The following is a 25,796-nucleotide window of genomic DNA, read 5'->3' on the forward strand; positions in this document are numbered from 1 at the left end:
GCAAGCGGACCTGACCTAGGGTGGATTTTACATTGGGTTTTAAATATTCGGAAGACGCAACATTAAAATTCGGTTTAATTCGGTTTTAAGGGGGGGATTGTATATATGTTCTGGTTTTAAATATGTTGTGCGCCGCCCTGAGTCCCTGTCGGGAGAAGGGCGGCATATAAATTAAATAAAATAAATAAAATAAATAAATCCTAATTCGAGGACTACCTATACCAGTGGTGGCGAACCTATGGCACGGGTGCTAGAGGTGGCACTCAGAGCCCTCTCTGAGGGCACGCATGCCGTCGCCCCAGCCCCGCCACCCCCCATGCCCCCTCCTCACCAGCAGCCCCCCCAGAGGAGAGTCACCCCGGGCGCAGCCTGTGCAGAGCAGCACAGTCAAGGACATGGCAGCCAGGCAACGGGGACAAGACTCCGCCCTCATGCCCCATCGCGTACAGATGCTGCGGGGTGCGGACAGAGGGCATGGCCGCCATGACACTGCTGGGCCACCTGGGCGATCTGTGGTAGGTGGCCCATGGGCAGGAGAGGAGGGGTGGGGCAGGGGCGAGGCGGTTTTTGGGCACTCGGTCTCTAAAAGGTTCGCCATCACTGACCTATATAGACATTTTTGAAAGGAAGCATTTGGACCATTTCTTACCTTTAACCTCCACCTGGAAGGATAGTCGATCATCTTTTGATTCGCAGATATAAACCCCTTCGTCTTCCTTGACGGCGTTTTGGATAATAAGTTTTCGCTGTTTTCCCTGAACGGAAAATGTCACCCTTTGGTCTGGCTTGATGTCCTTCTTCCCCTTTTTCCACAGGACCGCATCAGTAGCCGAGGACACCTCGCAGACCAGCTCAAACTTCTCGTGAAGGTTGACCGAAATCCCTGGGGCTGAGTCGTTAACAAACGTGGCCACTTCATCTAGAAAAAGAGGGATGAAACTCAGTGGAATGGACATCTGATACAAGCTGCGATGACATTGAATGTGTCCTGGTGTCATTGGACAAAAGGACAGAAAGAGCAATTTAGGTCATTTGTCCACTGACATTGTGACACGTGATGTCATCAGATCCTTTGTCTCATCCCAGCAACTCCAACGTAGAAATACAGGTTGTCCTCGACTTACAACCATTCATTTAGTGACCATTCAATGGCACTGAAAAAAGTGACTTATGACCATTTTCCATACTTATGACCATTGCAGCATCCCTGTGGTCACGTGATTTACATTCGGATGCTTGGCAATTGACTCAAACGTATGACGGTTGTAGGGTCTTGGGATCACGTGATACCCTTTTGCAACCTTCTGACAGGCAAAGTCAATGGGGAAGCCAGATTCACTTTACAATCCTGTGACTCACTTAACAACCGGAATGATTTACTTAACAAACGTGGCAAGGAAAGTCACAAAATGAGCAAAACTTACTTAACAAATGTCTCACTTAGCAACATAAATTTTGGGCTCAATTGTGGTCATAAGTCAAGGACTACCTGTATTTATGACAATTCCACTCTTCTGGGATCATGTGATCACTATTGGTAAGCTGGTTTCTGACAAGCAAAGTCATAGGGGGAAACCAGATTCACTTAATAAACACATAATTCACTAAACAACTGAAGTGATACGCTTAACTGTGGCCAAAAAGATCATAAAATGAGTTGCAGCTCACTTAACAACTGTCCTGCTTAACAACAGAAATTTGGGGCTCAGTTGTGGTTGTAAGTCAAGGACTACCTGTACTTATTGAATCGATGCCTGAAATAACATACGGTACATCTCAGAGAAATTGGAGAATGGATGTCCTTTGCATAATTTGCATAACATGATCTCACAAATGATGAGAAGGCATGAAAATGGCATTATCTCAATTATTTTACTGTACGAATGACATGATGCAAATTTGCACAAAATTCAGATTTGCTGGTGGTCTTCTTCTCTTTTTTTCCATGTTTCCCAGCACTGTGGATTTCTTAAGGAATCTGGTATTTTTCATTGCTTGAGGAATTATACTCCATCAGATTGGTGTTGACTCTTAGTGATCATCTAGATCAGGCATGTCCAACTGCCGGCCCGCGGGTCGGATGCATCACGCAAAAACCGCGCCCACCCCATTGTCGCAATTTGGAAAAAGTCCCGATACATCGCACAACGTCACGTGACGTTGTGAGTTTGATATGCCTGATCTAGATCTTTTCCAGGTTGATCTGTACCCAACTTGGTCCTTCAAGTTTTCCAGTAGGGCATTCATGGCCACCATAACTGAGTCCATCTACCTTCTGCTGGTTCTCCCTTTCTACTTTCTTTCTTTCTCTTTCAGTATTATGGAGTTATCAAAGGATCCTGATTTTTTTTCATTGATTGATGAATTATGTTCCATCAAGTTGGTATTAACTCTTGGTGACTTTATAGATGTCCTCCAGGTTGATCTGTACCCACCTTGGCTCTTCAAGTCTTCCAATAGGGCATTAATGGCCACCATAACTGAGTCCATCTACCTTCTACTCGCCCTCCTCTTCTTCTCTTTCCTTCCACTTTTCTCAATATGATGGACTTTTCCAGAGAGTTAGATCTTCATGCTGAATAATTATGTGCCATCAAGTTGGTGAAGATTCTCAGCAACCATATTGATAGACCTTTTCTAGAATGATCTGTCTCCAGATCCTTCATGTTTTCCAATGGTGCACCCATCACCACCGTAACTGAGTCAATTCACCTCACTCCTAGTGATCCTCTTCTCTTTTCACAGCATTGTGGCTTCTCAAGGGAGCTTGATGTTTCTGTTCATTGAACTAGAACTAAGGAGAAACTACCTAGAACTAAGGAGAAACTTCCTGACAGTTAGAACAATTAACCAGTGGAACAACCTGCCTCCAAAAGTGGTGAATGCCCCGACACTGTAAGTTTTTAAGAAGAGACTGGACAACCATTTGTCCAAAATGGTGTAGGGTTTCCTGCCTGAGCAGGGGGTTGGACTCGATGACCTCCAAGGTCCCTTCCAACTTGATGATGATGATGATGATGATGATGATGATGATGATGATTGGATGATTGATTGATTGATTGACATCAACTTGGAGTCCAGCCTTAGAGTCCAGACAGCTTGACCTTCTCCAGGAAGATTTTTTCTTAACTTGGTTCTTCAGGTCTCCTAACAGGGCAAGCAACACCACTGTAACTGAGTCCCTTAAGGTTGCTGCTGGTTGTTCTTCTCTTTCCTTCCATCTTTCTCAGCATTGTGGGCTTCTCAAGGAAGCTTGATGTTTCTGTTGATTAATTGATTGATTATCAGCCATCAACTTGGTTTCCAGCCTTAGTGTCCAGATAACTTGCTTCTTCAGGTCTCCCAACAGTGCCTCCATAACTGAATCCCTCAATGTTACTGCTGGCTGTCCTCTTTCCTTCATCTTTTCTCAGTCCTCTTTCCTTCATCTTTTCTCAGCACTTGGACTTCTCAAGGGAGCTTGGTGTTTCCTTGACTTGCTTCTTCAAGTCTCCCAACGGTGTCTCCATCACCACTATGGCTGAGTCCCTCAACCTTTCTGCTGGTTGTCCTCTGCTCTTTCCATCCACCTTCCCCAGCATTGAGGACTTCTCCAGACAGTTAAGTCTTTCCATAATGTATCCAGTGTATGATAATTTGAGTCTCCATATTTCTTTTACCCCATTTCAAACTAAAAAGGCAACAAGGTCAGCCACAACTACATGATGGAAGCACTATTCCTATGCACAACCCACATTTAAAAGTTGGGGAACTTCAGACCAATAGTGGTGGCTGTCATTTTGACTTTCTATCTTCTCTGTGGACATCCCAACCCTTTCCTTGCCAAACTGACATGTTAGTTTTGTCTCCCAAACTCATGTTTGCCCATAATTATTTCTTAAGCTAGGAAAGTATGGTTTAATTTCAGCTTCTTAAAGATCTCCTGAAACTAAGGTCTGAAGATCATGCTAGAAAGAAAGAAAGAAAGAAAGAAAGAAAGAAAGAAAGAAAGAAAGAAAGAAAGAAAGAAAGAAAGAAAGAAAGAAAGAAAGAAAGAAAGAAAGAAAGAAAGAAAGAAAGAAGCATGTATTGCAAATACCTTTCAAGGTGACTCTTCCAATGCTTTCAATATCCTTGGCTACAAATTTCACCTCCGCCTCCTTGAAAGCACTGGTGACCCGCTTAATGGTTAAACTGTGGGTTCCTTTGGTTCTCATAATTATGTATTTGTCACTGTTCTGCACAAGGTTGCCATTGATGTACCACAAGCCGGGACTAGGAGTGGTGAGGTCCACAGTGAAGGTTGCATCTCTCCCTGGTGCAACTTCAACATTTCTCAGAGGGGTTTTCACTGCCAGGGTAGGTTCTGTGGAATATAACAATGATGGGCAAAGGTTAGCATAAATTTTTCTCAATAGAAGAGAATATTTGTGGCTTAGGATTGAACTGTGGGATCCTTGGTGGTCTCTGAGGTTGGTGGTTTTCTTCCAGACATTTCATGACCCATTCAGGTAACAGGACGATGGTGATGGTGATGGGGAGGAGGAGGAGGAGGAGGAGGAGGAGGAGGAGGAGGAGGAGATGGTGATGGGGAGGAGGAGGAGGAGGAGGAGGAGGAGGAGGAGGAGNAGAAGAAGAAGAAGAAGAAGAAGAAGAAGAAGAAGAAGAAGAAGAAGAAGAAGAAGAAGAAATTTCTGATCGTTGGAATTATTGCAGCATATTATTCATATTCATGGTAAAAGATATTTTAGAATTTCAATTATTGGCAGCTTAGAAAAGTCTAAATCCATCCATCACCTTCAAATTAGCCCATTGTTGAAAAAAAACAAACTTACCAAGATGCCAGACTCCAGGAAATTCCAGATAATCACTTTGGCCATATTTATTGACTGCCGAAACTCGGAACTGGTAGTCAGCCTCTTCAGTCATGTTGTTGACTATAAACTCAGTTTGGGACACCAGAGCTTGGTGGCACCTCAGCCATGTGAATCCAGTCAGTTTCTTACGTTCAACAAGGTAGCCATCAATTGGGATAGGCCGGTCCATCTTTCGAAGAGACCAGGCTAACGTCACTGAGGTTTCTGTTTTATTTTTCACCACTGGGTCAGCTGGAGGATGTGATGGGGGCTTCTTCGGAGCTGGTCAGGAGGCAACAGAGGGAAAGATCAAGTCAACATTTGGGGGAAAACCACAGTTTTTTAAAAAGATGTGAGTATAAAGTTAGTTCAAAGGCTGTGCAAGCGTTGTTATTTTCCCATCACATGTTACTTTGGGAGAGTCCTTGGTGCTCTCTGAGCTAGGCAGTTTTCTTGCAGAGGTTTCATGACCTAATTAGGTAACATCATTAGTTCTAGAAGGGAACGGGCTTTGTGGAGAGGAGGAGGAGGAGGAGGGGAGGGGGGGAGGAGGAAGAGGACTGTGGGATCATTGGTGCTCTCTAAGCTTGGTTGTTTTCCTGCAGACATTTCACGGCCCAACTAGGTAGCATCATCAGTGCTAGACGGAATGGAATTTACATTGTATATAAATAGAGAGCAAAGCCTATTCCTTTCTAGCACTGGTAATGTTACCTAATTGGATCGTGACATGTCTTCCATCAAGCTCTGAGAGCACCAAGGACCCCCCACCCCACCCAGAGCTACAGAGATTATCTTCTATCAGTACAGGTAGTCCTCAACTTACAACAGTTTGTTTAGTGACCATTCAAAGTTACAACAGCACTGAAAAAAATGAGTTATGACCATTTTTCACACTTATGACCATTGCGACATCCCCATGATCACGTGATCAAAATTCAGACACTGACTCCTATTTATGACAGTTGCAGTGTCCTGGGGTCATGTGATCCCCTTTTGCAACCTTCTGACAAGTAAAGTCAATGGGGAAACCAGATTTGCTTAACAACTGTGTTACTAACTTAAGTGATTCATTTAACAACTGTGGCAAGAAAATCTTAAAATGGGACAAAACCCACTGAACAATGTCTGACCTAGCAACAGAAATTTTGGGCTCAATTGTGGACGTAAGTTATGGACTATCTGTACATGCTAGAGTCTCCAGTTCTCAATAGATGTGCTGAAAAGCTCACAGAGAGTATTGAAAAGGTCTGCTGAATTAGACCATCTGGAGCTCAGAAGAACAAACAGCTGGTTCATTTTTTCAAACAGTGGTTTTCAGTCTTTTTAGTTCTAATGCAGAGATGTCAAACTGGCGGCCCATGGGCCGGATGCATCATAGCGAAATTCCGCCCACTCGATTGCCGGCAGTGGCAAAAAAGTTGCGATAAGTCACGACACGTCACGTGATATTGCAAGTTTGACACCCCTGTTCTAATGGAACATGTGGATGACGCTGAGGAAAGAGGGAAGGAAATGCTGCCTAAGAAACAATTAGATAAGAGAGGCAGGAGCCCTCAGTGGCTTAAGGGGTCAGAGAAAGAAACTGAGGAAAATCAAGCAGTTAAAAGGGGCAGCAGGAAATTAGTGCAGACAGTCCTTGACTTAGACCACAATTGAGCCTAAAATTTCCATTGTTAAGCGAGACAACTGTTAAGTGAGTTTTGTCCCATTTTACGACCTTTCTTCCCACAGCTGTTAAGTTAATTTAGCAACACGGTTGAGAAGTGAATCTGCTTGCCAGAAGGTTGAAAAATAGGATTGTATGACCCCTGGGACACGGCAACCATCATAAACACATCCCAATTGCCAAGCACCTGAATTTTAATCACGTGAACACGGGGATGCTGCAATGATCATAAGAAAGATAACTGATCGTGTGGCTTTTTTCACTGCAGTTGTAACTTTGAACGGTCACTAAACAAAGTGTTGTAAGTCAAGGACTACCTGTAGTTGAAGACTTGCAAGATTTTTTTCAGGTAACCTTACAGTAAAGTAGAATTAGTTTGTCTAGTTGTGTTTCCTGTTGTTGGGTGTGAAAGATCAGATCCACATGTGAAAGTCCAATTAAACTGATTGATTTCTAATCATGCCTATGTACAGATAGTCCTTGACTTACAACTGTTCACTTAGTGACCATTCAAAGTTACAACAGCACTGAAAAAAGTGACATGACTATTTTTCACACTTGGAACTGTTGCAGGATCCCCATGGTCATGTGATCAAAATTCAAATGCTTAGCCACTGACTGAAATTTATGAAGGTTGCAGTGTCCCAGGGTCACATGATCAACTTTTGCGACCTTCTGACAAAGTCAATGGGGAAACCAGATTCACTTTACAACTGTGTTACTAAGTTAGCAACTGGAGTGATTCACTTAACAACTGCAGGAAGGAAGGACTTAAATGAGGCAAAACTCACTTACAAATTTAGCAACAGAAATTTTGGGCTCAATTGTGGTCATTGGTTGAGGATTCCTTCTGTACAGGAATCTTTTCATCTAACAGCACCCGCTAGGAATTATATAATGGTGCACAGAATTCAAGGGAGGATAGATTTAGTTCGCTTACATCTACATAGGGATTCTAGGCTGATCCCCCTTTGGACTCTGCCCCCAAAGTCCACCTGGGAAGGCTGAGATCAGCTCATACCCCCCTTCATAAAGTTTCAGATTGTTGATCGACACTCAAACATTTATAATACAAAATCGATTTATTTTTATATAATATAAAATACTGTTTGAACTGATTGCACTACCAACATAGGTAGCCCTTAACTTACAACCATTGGCTTGGTAGCCTTTCAAAATTGCAACGGCAGTGAAAAATGCCATTCCTCGCACTTACAACCATTGCACATTATGACTATTGGACAAACAATTTGTTTCCTGCTTGAGCAGAGGGTTGGACTAGAAGGTCTTCTAGGTCCCTTCCAACTCTGTTATTCTGTTTTGTTCTGCATGATCCCCACACTCACATGATCAAAACGCAGGATGCGAGTTACAACCATGACTCGCACTTATGACCGTCACAAAACCCCATGGTCACATCACCACAATGCAGGCACTTGGCAACTGGCATATATTTATGATGGTTGCAGCGTCCCAGAGTCATGTGATCGCCATTTGTGACCTTCCTATCTGGCTTCTGACCGTCAATGTCAATGGGGGAAGCCGGATTCACTTAATGACCACCTACAGTGATTCGATTAACAACCATGGGAAAAAGGTCATAAAATCGGATGTGACTGGTTTAATAACCACCTCCCTTAGCAATGAAAATTCTGGTCTCACTTGTGGTCATAAAGTCGAGGACTACCTGTATAGAAGAACAATGAACTTTACAATAGTTCTACCAAATCTTGAGGTCCAAGATTGACCCCTTCAGGAAACCCTGGTTTAAAAGGTTCTTAGGATCAGGCGGGTTAATTATTCAGATCAGTGGCTCATTTAAAACATAAGAAAAACCCAAGGCATCTGCCCCATAGTGGTAAAGTCATCTGATCCATCTGGATCCCCAGAACATGCTTGAAGATCTCAAGCAGAAGGAAAGCATGAGTCAATCAATCAATAACAATAACAGAATTGGAAGGACTTTTGAGGTCTTCTAATCCAACCCCCTATTCAGGCAGGAAACCAGACAAATGGTTATCCAATCGCCACTAATTTCTTACATGCAATAAACGTGCAGTCATTTGCTACCCATCCTTAACATAATATGCAGAGCAATGATATACAGGAAGTCCTCGACTTATGAGCACAATGGAGCCCAGCATTTCTGTCACTAAGCGAGACATTTGTTAAGTAAGCTTTGCTCCATTTGACGACCTTTCTTGCCAAAGTTGTTAAGCAGTTGTTAAGTTAATCACACGGTGGGAATAAGTGAATCTGGATTCCCCATTGACTTTGCTTGTCAGAAGATGGCAAAAGGGGATCACATGATCTTGGGACACTGTGACCATGATAAATATGAGTCAGTCACCAAGCAGCCGAAGTTTGATCACGTGACCATGGGGATGCTGCAATGGTCGTAAGCATAAAAAACAGTCATAAGTCACTTTTTTCAGTGCTCTTGTAATTTTGAAGTGTCACTAAATGAACTATTGTAAGTCGAGGACTACCTGTATTCCATTAAATGAGGCACTACTAAACAGATGTAGAGTAAGGAGCAATAGAGAGGATCTCTCCTTTAGCTTTCTACATCTCAGTCTCTTTTGAAGCCACCAGTCATAGGACTGGAAGGGACCTCGGAGATCCTCTAGTCCAACCCCCTGCTCAAGGCAGGAGTTTTATTCCATCCCAGTCAAATAGCTGTCCAGTTTATTTTTGAAAACTTCCAGTGTTGGAGCACCCACAACTTCTGGAGGCAAGTTGTTCCACTGGTTAATTGTTCTCACTGTCAGGAAATTTTTTCTTAGTTCTAGGTTGGATCGCTCCTTGATAAGTTTCCATCTGTTGCTTCTTGTCCTGGCCTCTGGTGCCTGGCTATGATACGGTATGGACTCTAAGAAAAGGTTATTTTTGCAAACAGGGTGCAGTGATGCCTACTTCAATTATGTTCTCTATGTACGCTTTTCACATTCTTTCCTTGTTATATGAGATCTTAGCTTAACATGCTATGGCTAAGACAAGGGGCTGGGCTGCCAAGTTCAGATTGCGAATTAAAGAGATTAAATTGAAGAGGTTTTCCAACAAAGCCATTTTCCAATACGGCAATTAAGTTGGGTCAAACACAGAAGCTAGTCCGCATTATGATTTCTGAATTTGATCTGGTTTCAGGTGGTCCTCAACTTATGACCACAGTGGAGGCCAGAATTTCCATTGATAAGCAAGGTGGTTGTTAAATGAGTCAAACCCGATTTCATGACTTTTTTGGCCATGGTTGTTAAGTGAATTGCTGCAGTTGTTCAATTGCACAGGTGGTCCTCGACTTACAACAGTTTGTTTAGTGACTATTTGAACTTACAGCAGCATTGAAAAAAGTAACTTATAACTGTTTTTGACACTTATGACCATTGCAGCATCTCTGCAGTCATATTCAGACATTTGGCAATTGACTCATACTTATGACAGTTGCTGTGTCCCAGGGTCACGTGATCACATTTTGTGACCTTCTGACAAACAAAGTCAATGAGGAAGCCAGATTCACTTAACAACCATGTTACTAGTTTAACAACTGCCATGATTCACTTAAGAACTGTGGTCGTACAATGGGGCAAAACTCACTTAACAACTGTCTCACTTAGCAACAGAAAGTTTGAGCTCCATTGTGGTCATAAGTCAAGGACTTCCTGTATACCGTTGTATTGTATCTTATTTTAAGGGTGGATAGTAAGTGACGGCATGTTTCTTGCATGCAAGAAATCAGTGGCAACTGATTGATTGATGCTCGCCTTCTGCTTGGGATCTTCAAGCATGTTCTGAGTGGGGATCAAATTGGGTCAAATGACTTCACCGTTACAGGGCTGATGCCTTGAGTTTCTCTCATGGTTTGGCTGTGCCACTGATCTGAATAACTGACCCTGCCTGATCCTAGGAACCTTTTAAACCAGGTTTTTGGTTTAAGGGGTCAGTCTTGGCCCTCAAAATTTGATCGAACTATCATAAGTTTTGTTGTTCTTCTAAACAGGTAATACTTGACTTATAGCCACAATTGAAACCAGAATTTCCATGGGACTAAACTCTCTGTCTGTCTGTCTGTCTGTCTGCCTGCCTGCCTGCCTGCCTGCCTGCCTATCTATCTATCTATCTATCTATCTATCTATCTATCTATCTATCTATCTATCTATCTATCTATCTACCTACCTACCTACCTACCTACCTACCTACCTACCTACCTACCTACCTATCTTCTACAGTATATCTGTCATCCAGCTATTATCTGTCTGTCTGCCTGTCTGCCTGTCTGTCTGCCTGCCTGTCTGCCTGCCTGCCTGCCTGCCTGCCTGCCTGCCTGCCTATCTATCTATCTATCTATCTATCTATCTATCTATCTATCTATCTATCTATCTATCTATCTATCTATCTATCTATCTACCTACCTACCTACCTACCTACCTACCTACCTACCTACCTATCTATCTATCTTCTACAGTATATCTGTCATCCATCTATTATCTGTCTGTCTACATGTCTGTCTGCCTGCCTGCCTGCCTGCCTATCTGTCTGTCTGTCTGCCTGCCTGCCTGCCTGCCTGCCTCTCTATCTATCTATCTATCGATCTATCGATCTATCTATCTATCTATCTATCTATCTATCTATCTATCTATCTGTCTGTCTGTCTGTCTGTCTGTCTGTCTGTCTATCTATCTATTTCTATGTATCACCTACCTACCGTGTTTCCCTGTGGTTTTTTTTTTTTTTTTTGCCTCCAAAAGAGGCACCAGGGGGATTATTTTCGGGGGATGACTTACCGTACCTCCGGCACCGACAGCCCTGCCCAGCCAGTCCACTTCTTCTGGGGCTGAAGGAGCAGCTTCATGCTGCAACTGCATTCTGGCCTCAGTTTTGCAGTCAGGCCTTTCTGGAAGGCCTATGCAGCCGAATACTGAGCTATGGATTGAATCCATAGCTCGGTCCTTGGCTGCAGAGGACTTGCAGAACCGAGCTATGGATTGAATCCATAGCTTCCGGAAAGGCCTGTGACTAAGAAATGCAGGCCTGGCTGCAGAAAACGCCACAGAAGAGCCGGGTCTGCGAGGAGAAGCCTGGCTGCAAGATAAGTGGGCCCAGGGTACATGGGCCAGCTGCACACCCCAGCCGTCCCCTAGCTTTATTTTTAAGTGTGTGCCTCATCCCAAAACTAAGGATTTTTTGAGGGTAGGGCTTATATTAGGTGTTGCAATATCTCTGGGTACTTTTCCACTGCTATAAGTTTCATCTCTAACATAGGTTTCGTTTCCTATGAAATGCCTGTAGGATTTGTTCCTTGTCCATACAATGAGCCCATCCCCTCTGTTAAGTTTCATTTCTCCTGCAAAGCCTGCCTTAGGTTTCGTTTCCTGACTTAAGTCCCATTTCCTAGAAAAGCCTGCNCCCCCTAATGACGTTTATAGACCAATAAAAGGGAGACACAAAGGCTTTTCAGCACGCTCGCTGTGGCCTGCCATCTCACCTGAAGAAACATGTTGTCCGTGTGTTTCTTAACCTAAAGCGAGGTCCGTTGGTCTCATCCAACGTACATCACCTCATCCCGGAGAAAAGGGACAAGTGGGATCCCAAGCGATCGCCACAATTAGGGCCATTCCCAAAAAAATCAAGCTAGGGCTTATTTTCAGGGTAGGCCTTACTATCATCTATCTATCTTTCTATCTTTAGCAAAACTCAGTTATGGTTCTAAGTCAAGGACTACCTATATTTGCACGATCCTAAGCATCTAAGATCCTCAGGAGAAACCTACAATTTATAAGTAACAAATATGGAGGAACAAATCCCTCACACACATGGGGGGGGATAAATGACTCTTACCAGAGACAGTAAACTGTGTAGATGTTCTACATTCATCAGCCACAAAGACAATTTCTCCTCCATCTTCTATCTGACAATCCCGGATGATCATGGTATATTCTCTGTCTGTTGAGGAGATTGAGATGCGACCGCTAGGTTTTAATTCTTCCTTATTCTTCAGCCATCGGAACTTCTCGCACTTTTGTTCCAGTTCCACACAGAATACTGCGGTGTCTTTTATACTGACAGCCGTCTTCCTTGGCAGTTTCTTTATAATGTTGCCTAGGTTGATAAATAAAGACATGACCATTACTTCAGTCAGCTTAGAATAAAAGCTCCGTGCTTAGAAATACTATGATCTTGTCTAGGTAGAGAGGTATATACAGGGATAGATGGATAGGGAGAGAGGGAGATACAGCTAGATAATTAAACAGAGTGATAGATATGTGAAAGGATAGATAGATAGATAGATAGATAGATAGATAGATAGATAGATAGATAGATAGATAGATAGATAGATAGATAGATAGATAGATAGATAGATAGATAGATAGATAGATAGATAGATGAAAGGATGGATAGATGGATGAATAGACAGACAGACGATAGATATATGATAGGGACAGAGACAGGTAGGTAGGTAGGTAGGTAGGTAGGTAGGTAGATAGATAGATAGATAGATAGATAGATAGATAGATAGATAGATAGATAGATAGATAGATAGATAGATAGATAGATGAAAGGATGGATAGATGGATGAATAGACAGACAGACGATAGATATATGATAGGGACAGAGACAGGTAGGTAGATAGATAGATAGATAGATAGATAGATAGATAGATAGATAGATAGATAGATAGAGATGAAAGGATGGATAGATGGATGGATGGATGGATGGATGGATAATTATATAGATGATAGTTACATGAACTAATACATAGGAAGAGAGAGACAGAGAGAAATACATACATAAATAGATATAAGAGAGAGAAAGAGAATTAGATAAAGAGTAGATAAGATAGATACATGAACTAATAGATAAGGAGGGAGACCTATCCCTACATATATTCTAAACATTCAAAAATCCCACATCGATTTATGTAGCCTGTCAGGGCATTGCTCAGCCGGTGTCCAAATCGAGTCAGAGGCCAACACAAACTTGTAGTTTTATATAAATAAATATATTTTACATATTTATATACAGCAAACAAGATAGTCAGGCAAACTGGAGCACCATGAGGTAAATCACAGAGCATACAGGGCCTACAGAAGAAAAAAGGCGGGAAAAAAGGGAAACTCCCCCTCCACACCCACAGCAACCAATCACAGGACAGATTGCCTCATGGAAGAGCCAACCCTTTTCAGTCAATCAACGCAGCAAGAAATGCAGAGATGGGTTGGCCAAGGGCAAACTAGGTTTCCTTCCTAACCCTGGCTTGTAAAATGGATTGGCGTGTCCAGGCAGTCCTCAACTTACGACCGTAACTGAGCCCAAAATTTATGTTGCTATGTGAGAAATTTGTTTAGTGAGCCTTGCCCCCATTTTACAACTTTTCTTGCCGCAGTTGTTAAGTGAATCCCTGCAGTTGTTAAGTTAGTCATACGGTTGTTAAGTGAATCCAGCTTCCCCATTGACTTTTGCTGGTCAGCAGGGGGATCACATGACCCTAGAACACCGCATCTGTCATAAATAGGAATTAGTTGTCAAGCACTCGAATGTAAATCACATGGCCATAAGGATGCTGCAATGGTCATAAGTATGAAAAATGGTCATAAGTCACTTTTTTCAGTAGTGTTGTAACTTCAAATGGTCACTAAACAAACTGGTAAGCCAAGGACTACCTCTATGGGCTGCAGAGGTCAAAGACATTGACATAAGTTATATGTCTGCAATTCCTTCAAATGATTGGCAAGCAGCGTGATCCGAACTCAGGTTACAGAAATCCGATGACCTCCTTCGATCTTTGATTTGAACAAGCATGGATGACCCTCTTAGATAACTCATGGTTTGCCTCAGGGGTCTTGCATTTCACCCCTGGAATTATCGATCAAGGAAGCGTGATCTCTGTCTAAAAATTATTAGTAGGCCAGAGATGAATTGCCTTTAATGATTTTATTCATTAAACAGGTATTAAGAGGTAGTCCTCGACTTAGGATTACCATTGGGAGCAGAATTTCTATTGCTAAGCAAGGGGATTGTAAAACAAGTCGTGACTGGTTTTGCCACCTTTTTCACCACGGTTGTTAAATGAATTCCTGTAGTTAACCATGGTTAACACCTAACAATTATTAAGCGAATCTGGTTCCCCCTCTGCTTTTCAGAAGCTGGCTGGGAAGATCATAAATGGAGATCACGTGACCCAGGATGCTGCAACTGTCATAAATACATGCCAGTTGTCAAGTGTCCAAATTTTGATCATGTGATCCTGGGGATGCTGCAGTGGTCATAAGTGCGAGGACCTGTGTATTGATTTTTCTAATGTGGGCACTCTTTGTACATGTGAAGGCCAACTCTCAGGATTCTCAGCTGTGGTAATAGTGGCTTGTAAATTTGGGCAGATGGTTCCTATATTATATGTTGGTACATTCTGGACTTATTAAATAAGTCTGTTACTGGACAATTTCCCAATTCAATTTATTTGTCACCCAATTCTTATGGCAAGTTGGGCGGCAAATAAATTCAGTAAATAATAATATAGGTAGTCGTCAAGCTCAAAATTTCCATTGCTAAGCAACACAGTTGCTAAGGAAGTTTTGCCCCATTTGATGAACTTTCTTGCCGCAGTTGCTAAGTAAATCTCTGCCATTATTAAATTAGTAATGCGGTCGTTAAGTGAATCTGGCTTCCCCACTGCTTGTCAGAAGATCGCAAAACAGGATCATGTGACTTTGAGACACTGCAACCGTCATAATACAAGCCAGTTGCCAAGTGTCTGAATTTTGATCACGTAACCCTGGGGATGCTGCAATGGTCGTAAGTATAAAAAACGGTCACTTTCTTCAGTGCCATTGTAACTTCAGACACTAAACAAATGATTGTAAATTGAGGACTATCTGTAATAATAATATCTACTCTGGCATCATCGCTTCAGCCAAAGAGTTAAGATAGCAGCCACGATGGTCCAGTTGCAACTATCTCTGCTTTTTTCAGGTGTGCAATGCACATTAAAAAATGAGTGGAGCCCATATGGGCACCAATGCACATTTCTTGCACAAGTCTGAAATAATACAAAGGACTGCATTATAGGCAGTCCTCAAATGAATGACTGTAAATGGAGCCTGCCCATTACACTCATTAGTTGTTCCTAAAATGGCTAGGTTATTTTTATGGGGTTTGCAGCAGTTGTTAAATGAACGTGGCAGTTGTAAGTGTGAACAGTGTCATTAAGCAAATACTGTGTTCGTTAAGCTTAACACATTGTGCACTGCGGCAAAGTTTTCCCCAAAACTGGAAATAATTGCCAGTTTTCAGCAAAACCGTCACAAAACATGTTCACATGATTGTGGGACATTGCAAATGGGTGTTAATGCATGTGGTGTTGCCAAGGATCCAAAATGTAGCCATGTGACTGCAGGGGACTGTTGGAATATCACAGTGGTGGCGAACCTATGGCACGGGTGCCAGAGGCAGCACTCAGAGCTCTCTCTGTGGGCACGCGCACCATTGTCCCAGTCCTAGGCCTTCAGCTGGGTTTTATAAAACCTTTTTGCTTTAGGCCTCTGCCGCCATGTGCAAAAAAAAAGGTTCAATCAGTCAATTTCAACCTCACAGGGAAAAAAAAGATCTTGCAAAGTTGGAATTGATTGATTGAACTTTTTAGTCCCACCCAGTCTGCCGTTACCACCGCAGCCATGCCCACCCAATGGGCCACACATCCCAAACGGGCCACACCCAGCCAATGGGCCATACCCAGCCAATGAGCCACACCCACCCGGCACCTGACGATGCATAAGTGGGTTTTGGATTGCAGTTTGGGCACTCGGTCTCTAAAAGGCTTGCCATCACTGGAATATCGGATCCATGTTGTAAATCTCCTATTTCAGGCAGTTTATAACTAAGCAACTGGTCATAAGTTGAGAACTACCTGTAGAAAAGGTCAAATGGACTTCACTTACCTTGAACGCTCAATTCGGCAATAGTCCTGCTGCCTTCCTTCATCTCGCAAATGTAGACAGCATCATCATCCATGGTGACGTTTTGGACCGTGAGCTTACGACATGTCCCATCTTCTTCGATCTTGTACTTGTCATTCTGTTGAAGTCTAGTCTCTTCTTTGAACCAAGTGGTCTCCACATCAGAACGGGGCACTTCACACAAGAAGATCGCGGACTCCTTCTCTCGAACTTCCAAGTCTTGGAGTTTTGTCTTGAAAGGTATTCTCGGTTCTGGGAAAGATCCAGATGAAGAAACGAACTTTGGAAAGATGCAAGACTGAAGAACCATCAAACAGCTCTAAATGACATTAACATCACGTTAAGAACTCTAACCCTAACCCTAACATCAGTAGAACATTATGAATTAGAATATGCTCAAGCAGGAGGCTGGACTAGAAGACCTCCAAGGTCCCTTCCAGCTCTATTCTATTCTACATTTAAAAATATTACTAGAACATTAAGATCCAGTAGAACATCAGTCCAATATTATGATCCAGCAAAACATCAGTAGAGCATTATGATCTGGAACATCAGTAGAACATTAAGATCCAGTAGAACATGATCAAATGAAACATCAGTAGAAAATTAGAATCAAGTGGAACATCAATAGAACATTATGATCAAGTAGAACATCCACTAGAACATTATGATCAAGTGGAACATCACTAGAAAATTAGGATTAAGTTTAACTTCAATAGAACATTATGTTCAAGTAAAACATTAGTAGAACATTATGATCAAGTACAACATCAGTAGAAAATTACGATCAAGTAGAAAATCAATAGAACATTATGATCAAGCAGAACATCAGTAGAACATTATGATCAAGGGGAACATCAGTAGAAAATTACGATCAAGTGGAACATCAATGGAACATTATGATCAAGTAGAACCTCAGTAGAACATTATGATCAAGTAGAACCTCAATAGAACATTATGATCAAGTGGAACCTCAATGGAACATTATGATCAAGTGGAACATCAATGGAACATTATGATCAAGTAGAACCTCAGTAGAACATTATGATCAAGTAGAACCTCAATAGAACATTATGATCAAGTGGAACATCAATGGAACATTATGATCAAGTAGAACCTCAGTAGAACATTATGATCAAGTAAAACCTCAGTAGAATATTATGATCAAGTGGAACATCAATGGAACATTATGATCAAGTAGAACCTCAGTAGAACATTATGATCAAGTAGAACCTCAATAGAACATTATGATCAAGTGGAACATCAATGGAACATTATGATCAAGTAGAACCTCAGTAGAACATTATGATCAAGTAGAACCTCAATAGAACATTACGATCAAGTGGAACATCAATGGAACATTATGATCAAGTAGAACCTCAGTAGAACATTATGATCAAGTAGAACCTCAATAGAACATTATGATCAAGTGGAACATCAATGGAACATTATGATCAAGTAGAACCTCAGTAGAACATTATGATCAAGTAGAACCTCAGTAGAATATTATGATCAAGTGGAACATCAATGGAACATTATGATCAAGTAGAACCTCAGTAGAACATTATGATCAAGTAGAACCTCAGTAGAACATTATGATCAAGTGGAACATCAATGGAACATTATGATCAAGTAGAACCTCAGTAGAACATTACGATCAATGGAACATCAGTACAGGTAGTTCTCAACTTACGACCACAATTGAGCTCAACGTTTCCATTGCTAAGCAAGATAGTTGCTAAGTGAGTTTTTGCCCATTTTATGACCTTTTCTTGCTGGAGGTGAAAACTCAACAACTATCTCACTTAGCAAGAGAAATTTGGGGTTCAATTGGGATCGTAAATCGAGGACTACCTGTAGTCCTGTCTTCTGTGAATTAATTCAATCCCTTTCAAAACTCTGGACATGAGGAGCCACCATCCCTTCTTATAGCTTATTTTTCTAATAACACTACAACATATAGGTAGCCCTTGACTTACAACCATAAGCACTTACAGTCATAAGTCATGAAGTTTAAATGGGCCACCATTTGACACCAATTTTACAACCTATTTAGAGTGGTCATTAAGTCAACCCGCCAGCTGTCAAGAGAATGCCATTGTCGTTAAGTGAATTCTGCGCTCATAAAGTAAAGCCAGTCCACTAGGGAGTGTCTTTTTGCTCTAAAAGAGACATAAATGCTGATTTCCAGCAAAAACATCATGAATTGCAATCATGTGACCATGGGCTGCTGAAAACGGTCATAAAGCAGGCTGGTTGCCAAGCGCCCAAAATGCAGCCACGTGACCAGGAGGGTGGACATCAGAACTTTGAAGCTGGGTTCAAATCTGGCTTTTCCAGGATCTATTATAAGTGACTGCTTGTAAGTCGAGGACTGCCTGTCCTTAGCTGAAACATTGATCGCTTTAAGGGTTTTGATTCAGCAAATGTTACTGAATTATGGATTTGAGATCAAGGAATCCATTTTACACTGGATCAAATCACCGTCCAATGGAATGTGAAAATTGAATATCTGCATCTTGCTAATATAATCTCCTTGTAAAACTAGCCAAGATACATGTTTACTTCCTTGGCACTTACTTCTGCCGGAGATATGCCTGGGATTAGATTTCTTCTAGTTTAAAAATACATTTAACAGTCTTCTTTTAGTTGTGAAGCTAAATGTTCTTTTTAAAAAACAAAAAACAAAAAAAACCCACTATTACAAATAGTCCTCAACTTACAATCATTTGTTTAGTGACCATTCAAAGTTACAATGGCACTGAAAAAAGTGATTCCTGGCCATTTTTCCACACTAACAACCGTCGCTTCGTGACCATGATCATGGTCACATGATCAGAATTTGACTGTTTGGCAATTGGCTCATATTTATGACAGTGCCAGAACCATCTTTCTGTCTGGCTCTCCTCTTCAATAAACAGCAACCTTCTTTCTAAAGCAGTCAGCATGTTGTTTATCCCCGGCTTGGACTGAACCAGAATGAAGACTTTTCTTCAAACAATAGATACGGTGTCCCAAGGTCATGCAATCCCCTTTTGTGACCTTCTGACAAGCAAAGTCAATGGGGGAGTCAGATTCACTTAACAGCCATGTTACTAACTTAACAACTGTAGGAATTCACTTAACAACTGTCGCAAGAAAGGTCATAAAATGGGGCAAAATTCATTTAACAAATGTTTGATTTAACAACAGAAATTTTGGGCTCAGTTGTGGTCATACACCAAGGACTACCTATATGTTGTAAATAGGAAGTTAAGAGAATTGTTCTGCTTTTGTTGAATGGACTGCTCATCTGAGGTTATTTCCTAACGCCTTCTCTTCCAGTGTTTCTCTACCTTGGTAACTTGAAGACAGGTGGAGTTATAGCTTTGATGATCACCAACACAGAACTGTAGGTCTGTCCCATCAAATTGTCTGGTGTTGAGCCCGGGAGGGTACACGAGCCTGGCTCCAGGGAATTATAAACGCTTCTCTACGGGAGGGTGTCTTCCCCGCAGCCCTGAAGGAGGCGGTGGTGAGGCCCCTTCTTAAGAAGCCTTCCCTGGACCCAGATGCATTGGCTAACTATCGCCTGGTCTCCAACCTTCGCTTTGTGGCGAAGGTTGTTGAGAGTGTGGTTGCGCAGCAATTCCCCCGGCGCCTGGAGGAAACAGTCTATCTAGACCCGCTCCAGTCGGGCTTCAGGCCAGGGATGTCGTGCCTTTGCCGTAACCAGTGTAACCACTTACTAGAGACCTCCCGGGCCCTGTCCCCAATAAGGAGACAGGATCAACTTTTGGACCTCTCAGCGGCTTTTGATACCGTGGACCACGGTATCATGCTGCGGCGCCTGGTGGGGTTGGGAGTGGGAGGTACCGTTATGCGGTGGTTCTCCTCCTTCCTCACCGACCATACGCAGTCCGTATTGGCAGGGGGGCAGAGGTCGACCCCAAGGCCCCTAACTTGTGGGGTGCCACAAGGGTCGGTCCTCTCTCCCCTATTGTTCAATATTTATGTGAAGCCGCTGGGTGAGATCATCCGTGGTTTTGGGGTGGATTTCCATCAGTACACTGACGATACTCAGCTGTACATTTCCTCCCCAGACCACCCCAATGATGCCCTTGACGTGATGTCCCGGTGCCTGGAGGCCGTACGGGTCTGGATGGGGAGAAACAGACTCAGGCTCAACCCTTCCAAGACCGAGTGGCTGTGGTTGCCGGCGCCTCGGCATAGTCAGCTGACTCCGTCGCTGACTATAGGGGGCAAAACTTTGGCCCCCTCGGAGAGGGTGCGCAGTCTGGGTGTCCTCCTGGATCCACGGCTGACACTAGAAGACCAGCTGACGGCCGTGGCCAGGGGGGCGTTCTACCGGGTACGCCTGGTTTACCAGTTGCGGCCTTTTCTGGACCGGGACGCCTTGCGCAGTCACTCACGCTCTTGTCACCTCCCGCCTGGACTACTGCAATGCTCTCTACATGGGGCTCCCCTTGAGGAGCACCCGGAGGCTCCAGCTAGTCCAGAATGCAGCCGCGCGGGTGGTGATGGGAGTGACTTGTCGCTCCCATATAACGCCGCTGCTGCGCGAGCTGCACTGGCTGCCGGTGGCTTTCCGGGTGCGCTTCAAGGTGTTGATTATCATCTTCAAAGCGCTCCATGGCATCGGACCTGGTTATCTCCGAGACCGCCTTCTGCCTCCGATTACTTCTCATCGGCCGATACGCTCCCACAGAGAGGGTCTCCTCAGGGTGCCGTCAGCCAGACAGTGCCGGCTGGCGACCCCCAGGGGGAGGGCCTTCTCTGTTGGAGCCCCCACCCTATGGAACAAGCTACCCCCAGAGATCCGGGTGATTCCGAATCTCCCCTCCTTCCGCCGCGCCCTCAAGACATGGCTATTTAAGTTAGCAGGACTGGCCTAAGGGTTATTTTAATTTGGTTTTAAAAAAATTTCGAATTTTCGGCCTTAGAATAATATTTCATTTTAATCAATTTTAAATTTTGTATTTTTGTATTCAAGTATTTGTTTTAAATGGCTGTAAGCCGCCCTGAGTCCGCAGGGAGAAGGGCGGGGTAGAAATACAAGAAATAAATAAATAAATAAATAAATTGTGCTTCACAACGGAGGATCTACAGCTACTCACCTTTGACAATTACCAACACAGAACTGTAGGTCTATCCCACCAAATTGTGTGGCATTGAACCCATTGTGCTACATAACAGAGGATCTACGGCTACTCACCTTTGATGATTACCAACACAACTGTAGGTCTGTCCTGTCAAATTGTGTGGTATTGATTGTGCTACACAACGGAGGATCTATGGCTACTCACCTTTGACTATTACCAACACAGAGCTGTATGTCTGTCCCACCAAACTGTGTGGTCTTGAGACCATTTGCTACACAATGGAGGATCTATGGCTACTCACCTTTGATGATTACCAACACAGAACTGTAGGTCTGTCTGTCAAATTGTGTGGTATTGATTGTGCTACATAACGGAGGATTTATGATGGCTACTCACCTTTGACTTTTACCAACACAGAACTGTGTGTCCCACCAAACTGTGTGGTCTTGATATCATTTGCTATACAATGGAGGATCTATGGCTACTCACCTTTGATGATTGCCAACACAAAACTGTAGGTCTGTCCCACCAAATTGTGTGGCATTGAACCCATTGTGCTACACAACGGAGGATCAACAGCTACTCACCTTTGATGATTACCAGCTGTAGGTCTGTCCTGTCAAATTGTGTGATATTGATTGTGCTACACAACGGAGGATCTATGGCTACTCACCTTTGACGATTACCAACACAGAATTGTCTGTCCCACCAAATTGTGTGGTCTTGAGAACATTTGCTACACAATGGAGGATCTATGGCTACTCACCTTTGATGATTGCAATACAGAACTGTAGGTCTGTTCTGCCAAATTGTGTAGTATTGAATCCATTGTGCTACACAACAGAGGCTACTAACCTTTGATGATTACCAACACAGAACTGTAGGTCTGTCCCGCCAAATTGTCTGGTCTTGAGCCCATTATGCGACACAATGGAGGAACTATGGCTACTCACCTTTGACAGTCACCAACACAGAACTGTAGGTCTGTCCTGCCAAGTTTGAAGCCGTGCAGGTATAGAGGCCATTATCGACCTGCTTGCAAAAGAGGATCTTCAAGACAAAATTCTCCTGCTCATCCTCATAAATGATATGTCTCCGGCTCTCAAGGATCACTTCGCCATCCTTCTTCCAAACTGTCTCTGGTTTCGGTTCTCCGGTCACATAGCAGCTCATTTTGGCATGCTTGCCCTCCGTGACAGTGAAACTCCGGGTGGTGACCCGATAATATGAGCCTCCATCGCCACGGAGTCCCTTGGAGGTCAAGCTAGCAGCCCGTTCGTAATCCAAGGACAAGCTCAATCCGAGTTTGGACCGCCCTTCAGTGGATATCATGGAGTCTACACTGGACAAATCACTCTTCCGGATTTCTTCTCGTCTTTTCTGCATGTGGGACAACAATGGAGAAGTCTTGCTACCGATGTCTATGCTGTGTCTCGTGCTGCCCGGGCTGTATGAATCTGGAAGATCTACCATCAATGCTGCAGCTGCGCTGGAGGATCCTAAAGGATTCTCTGCATGGCAAGTGTAGGTCCCACTGTCTCCCAAACGAGTACTTTGGATCTTCAGAGCATTCTTCTCGCCCTGGGATTCGATCCAAATCCGGTTGGAATCATATGATTTGCTGAGGTGTTTCCCATCCTTCTCCCAGTTGATGGCGAGGGGAGGACTACCTTGGACGATGCACTTGAACATGGCATCTTCACCCATGATCACTCGGATGGATGTGGGCTTCTGGATGAAATACGGGGCCGATTCGGTCACAGTGGTCTGCTCGCCAACTTTTATGCTGACGGCGGCGAAGGCTTCCCCAATCGTGTTCTTGGCCCGGCAGATGTACTGACCACTGTCCTCCAAGCTCAAGTTGTAGATCGTGAGACGATAAAGGTCATCATCTTCCACCATCTTGAAGCGTCCTCCCATCTGGAGGGGGAGTTTGTCCTTCTCCCAGTTGACCAATGGGATGGGGTTGCCAATGATCTGGCAGCTCAAGGTGGCATCTTTGCCCATGGAGACCACAAAGGCTTTGGGCCTGGTCAAGAACCTCGGCACACCGCTGTAGGAACTGTAATCCATCTTGATGGCCTACAAGAAGGAGAAGAACAACAAGCATGAGGAGCAAAGCAAGAAAATGAATTTTGTGGACACTCTGATGAAATGTTGTACAGATAGTCCTTGACTTATGACCGTTCATTGAGTGAGTGTTTGAAATTACAATAGCATTGACTTATGAGTGGTCCTTGCACTTATGACCCTACTATATTCTCATGGTCACTAAACACATGTTTATAAGTCGAGGATAACCTGTAAAACATTATGATCAAGTAGAACATCAGTAGAACATGATCAAGTAGAACATCAGTAGAACAGTATGATCAAGTAGAACATCAGTAGAACATTATAACCAAGTAGAACAGAGTTCCCCAATCTATCAAGGTTGGCGGCCCAGAGTGGGGGGGAGGGGGGAAAGAAGGGATGGTTTTGTGTGTAGTGGTGAATGCATGCACACGCACAGACACCTGAGAAGGGCCATGAGTGCTTGCACAAGTGGGATTGCGAATGCCCATGACGCTCACAATGACGCTCATGTTCATGTGTGGAGCCGCGAATGCCTGTGACGCTCTCGGTGATGCTCATGCTAACAGGTGATCCTTGTGGCAACGCTCATATGAGTGGGGCCGCAAATGCCCGCGATGCTTGCAGTGAGTCGCACACATGCAAGCACTGGCCAACCACTCACGTGGCCCAGAGCCAATAGGCTGTGACCCAGTAGTTAGCTGTGACCCACAGATTGGGGACCCCTGAACTTGAATATTAGGATCAAGTAGAATATCAAGATCCATTTTATCTCTGCAACTGGGATCTGGAGTCGTTCTTTCCTCATCTTGGTTGTATGTCCTCAACATACAACCATTCATTAGGTGACCATTCAAAGTTATAGCGTCACTGAAAAAAGTGACTTACAACTGGTCCTCATGCTTACGAGCATCCCAGCGTCCCCACAGCGACATGATCAAAATTTCGGTGCTTGGCAATTGGCCTCTATTTACGACGGTGGCAGCATCCCGGGGTCATACGATCCACCATTTGCAACTTTCTGACAAGCGAAGTCAATGGGGGGGGGGAGTCACACTCACTTAATGATTGCTAGATACATCTAACAGCTGCAGTGATTCATTTAAGATCCATGACAAAAGAGGTTGTAAAATCGGGTGTGACTCACTTAATAAACACTTTGGTCCCAACTGTGGTCATAAATCGATAATCAGCAAGGGGTCACAGGAAGCCTTTATGTACAATAAACCTGGATACAATTCCCTTCTCCTAAGGACAAGTGGTCCTCAACTTACGACCGGTTGCTTAGCAACCTGGGGAAATTTATCACGCAGTTCTGAAGTTCTGATAGCCATCATGACTCAGCCATCTGGACATTTCTGGTCATTTGCAGCAGTCCATGGTCACGTGACCATGTTTTACCATGATCCACTTAATGACCGTTGCAGAAAAGATCATAAAATCAGGTCGGTCATGTGGATGAACTGATTTACGATCGTCATGACTTACTACCATGATGGGCAGGCTCCACTTGAGTTGTAACTCAAGGACTATCTGAAATTCAGCTCAAGAGCCTTTGTGGAAAAAATTCTACTTTATTTAGCTACAATTACAGGAGGTGGAAATAGGTTATAAATAGGAAGTTAAAAGAATTGTTCTGCATGTTGCATCTTATTTAAGGGACAGCTAATCTGAGGTTACTTCCTTCCACCTTTCCTTCCAGTGTTTCCCAGCCTTGGCAACTGGAAGACGGGTGGATTTCAACCCCCAGAATTGCCCAGCCAGCCAAAGCCAGCTGAAGGATGGAGAGAGGATAGATAGATTAGATAGATAGATAGATAGATAGATAGATAGATAGATAGATAGATATAGATACATACATACATACATACATACATACATACATACATACATACATACATACATACATACATACTGATGATGATGAAGATGAAGATAGAGAAAGAAAGGAAGGAGAAAAAGAAAAAAGGGAGGGAGGGAGGGAGGGAGAGAGAGAAAGAAAGAAAGAAAAAGAAAGAAAGAAAAAGAAAGAAAGAAAAAAAGAAAGAAAGAAAGAAAGAAAGAAAGAAAGAAAGAAAGAAAGAAAGAAAGAAAGAAAGAAAGAAAGAAAGAAAGAAAGAAAGAAAGAAAGAAAGAAAGAAAGAAAGAAAGAAGGGAGGGAGGGAGG

At 43.3% G+C, this 25,796-nt stretch overlaps 1 protein-coding gene across 1 annotated transcript in view; it reads right to left on the reverse strand.

Annotated features, from left to right (window-relative positions):
- Positions 1-25,796, reverse strand: part of LOC107285997 (obscurin) — a 190,237-nt gene that overhangs the window by 159,049 nt on the left and 5,392 nt on the right. Inside the window, exons 2-7 of the mRNA XM_029283797.1 lie at positions 22,510-23,638; positions 16,437-16,706; positions 12,340-12,600; positions 4,815-5,117; positions 4,079-4,345; positions 650-919 (exon numbers count right to left, since the gene is read on the reverse strand). Coding sequence (XP_029139630.1) covers positions 650-919; positions 4,079-4,345; positions 4,815-5,117; positions 12,340-12,600; positions 16,437-16,706; positions 22,510-23,629 — 2,491 coding nt within the window. The 5' untranslated portion in view covers positions 23,630-23,638. The remainder of the gene's footprint in view (positions 1-649; positions 920-4,078; positions 4,346-4,814; positions 5,118-12,339; positions 12,601-16,436; positions 16,707-22,509; positions 23,639-25,796) is intronic.

The sequence above is a fragment of the Protobothrops mucrosquamatus genome, unplaced genomic scaffold (assembly GCF_001527695.2).
Source record: "Protobothrops mucrosquamatus isolate PMUCROS unplaced genomic scaffold, P.Mucros_1.0 scaffold235, whole genome shotgun sequence".
Taxonomy (NCBI): domain Eukaryota; kingdom Metazoa; phylum Chordata; class Lepidosauria; order Squamata; family Viperidae; genus Protobothrops; species Protobothrops mucrosquamatus.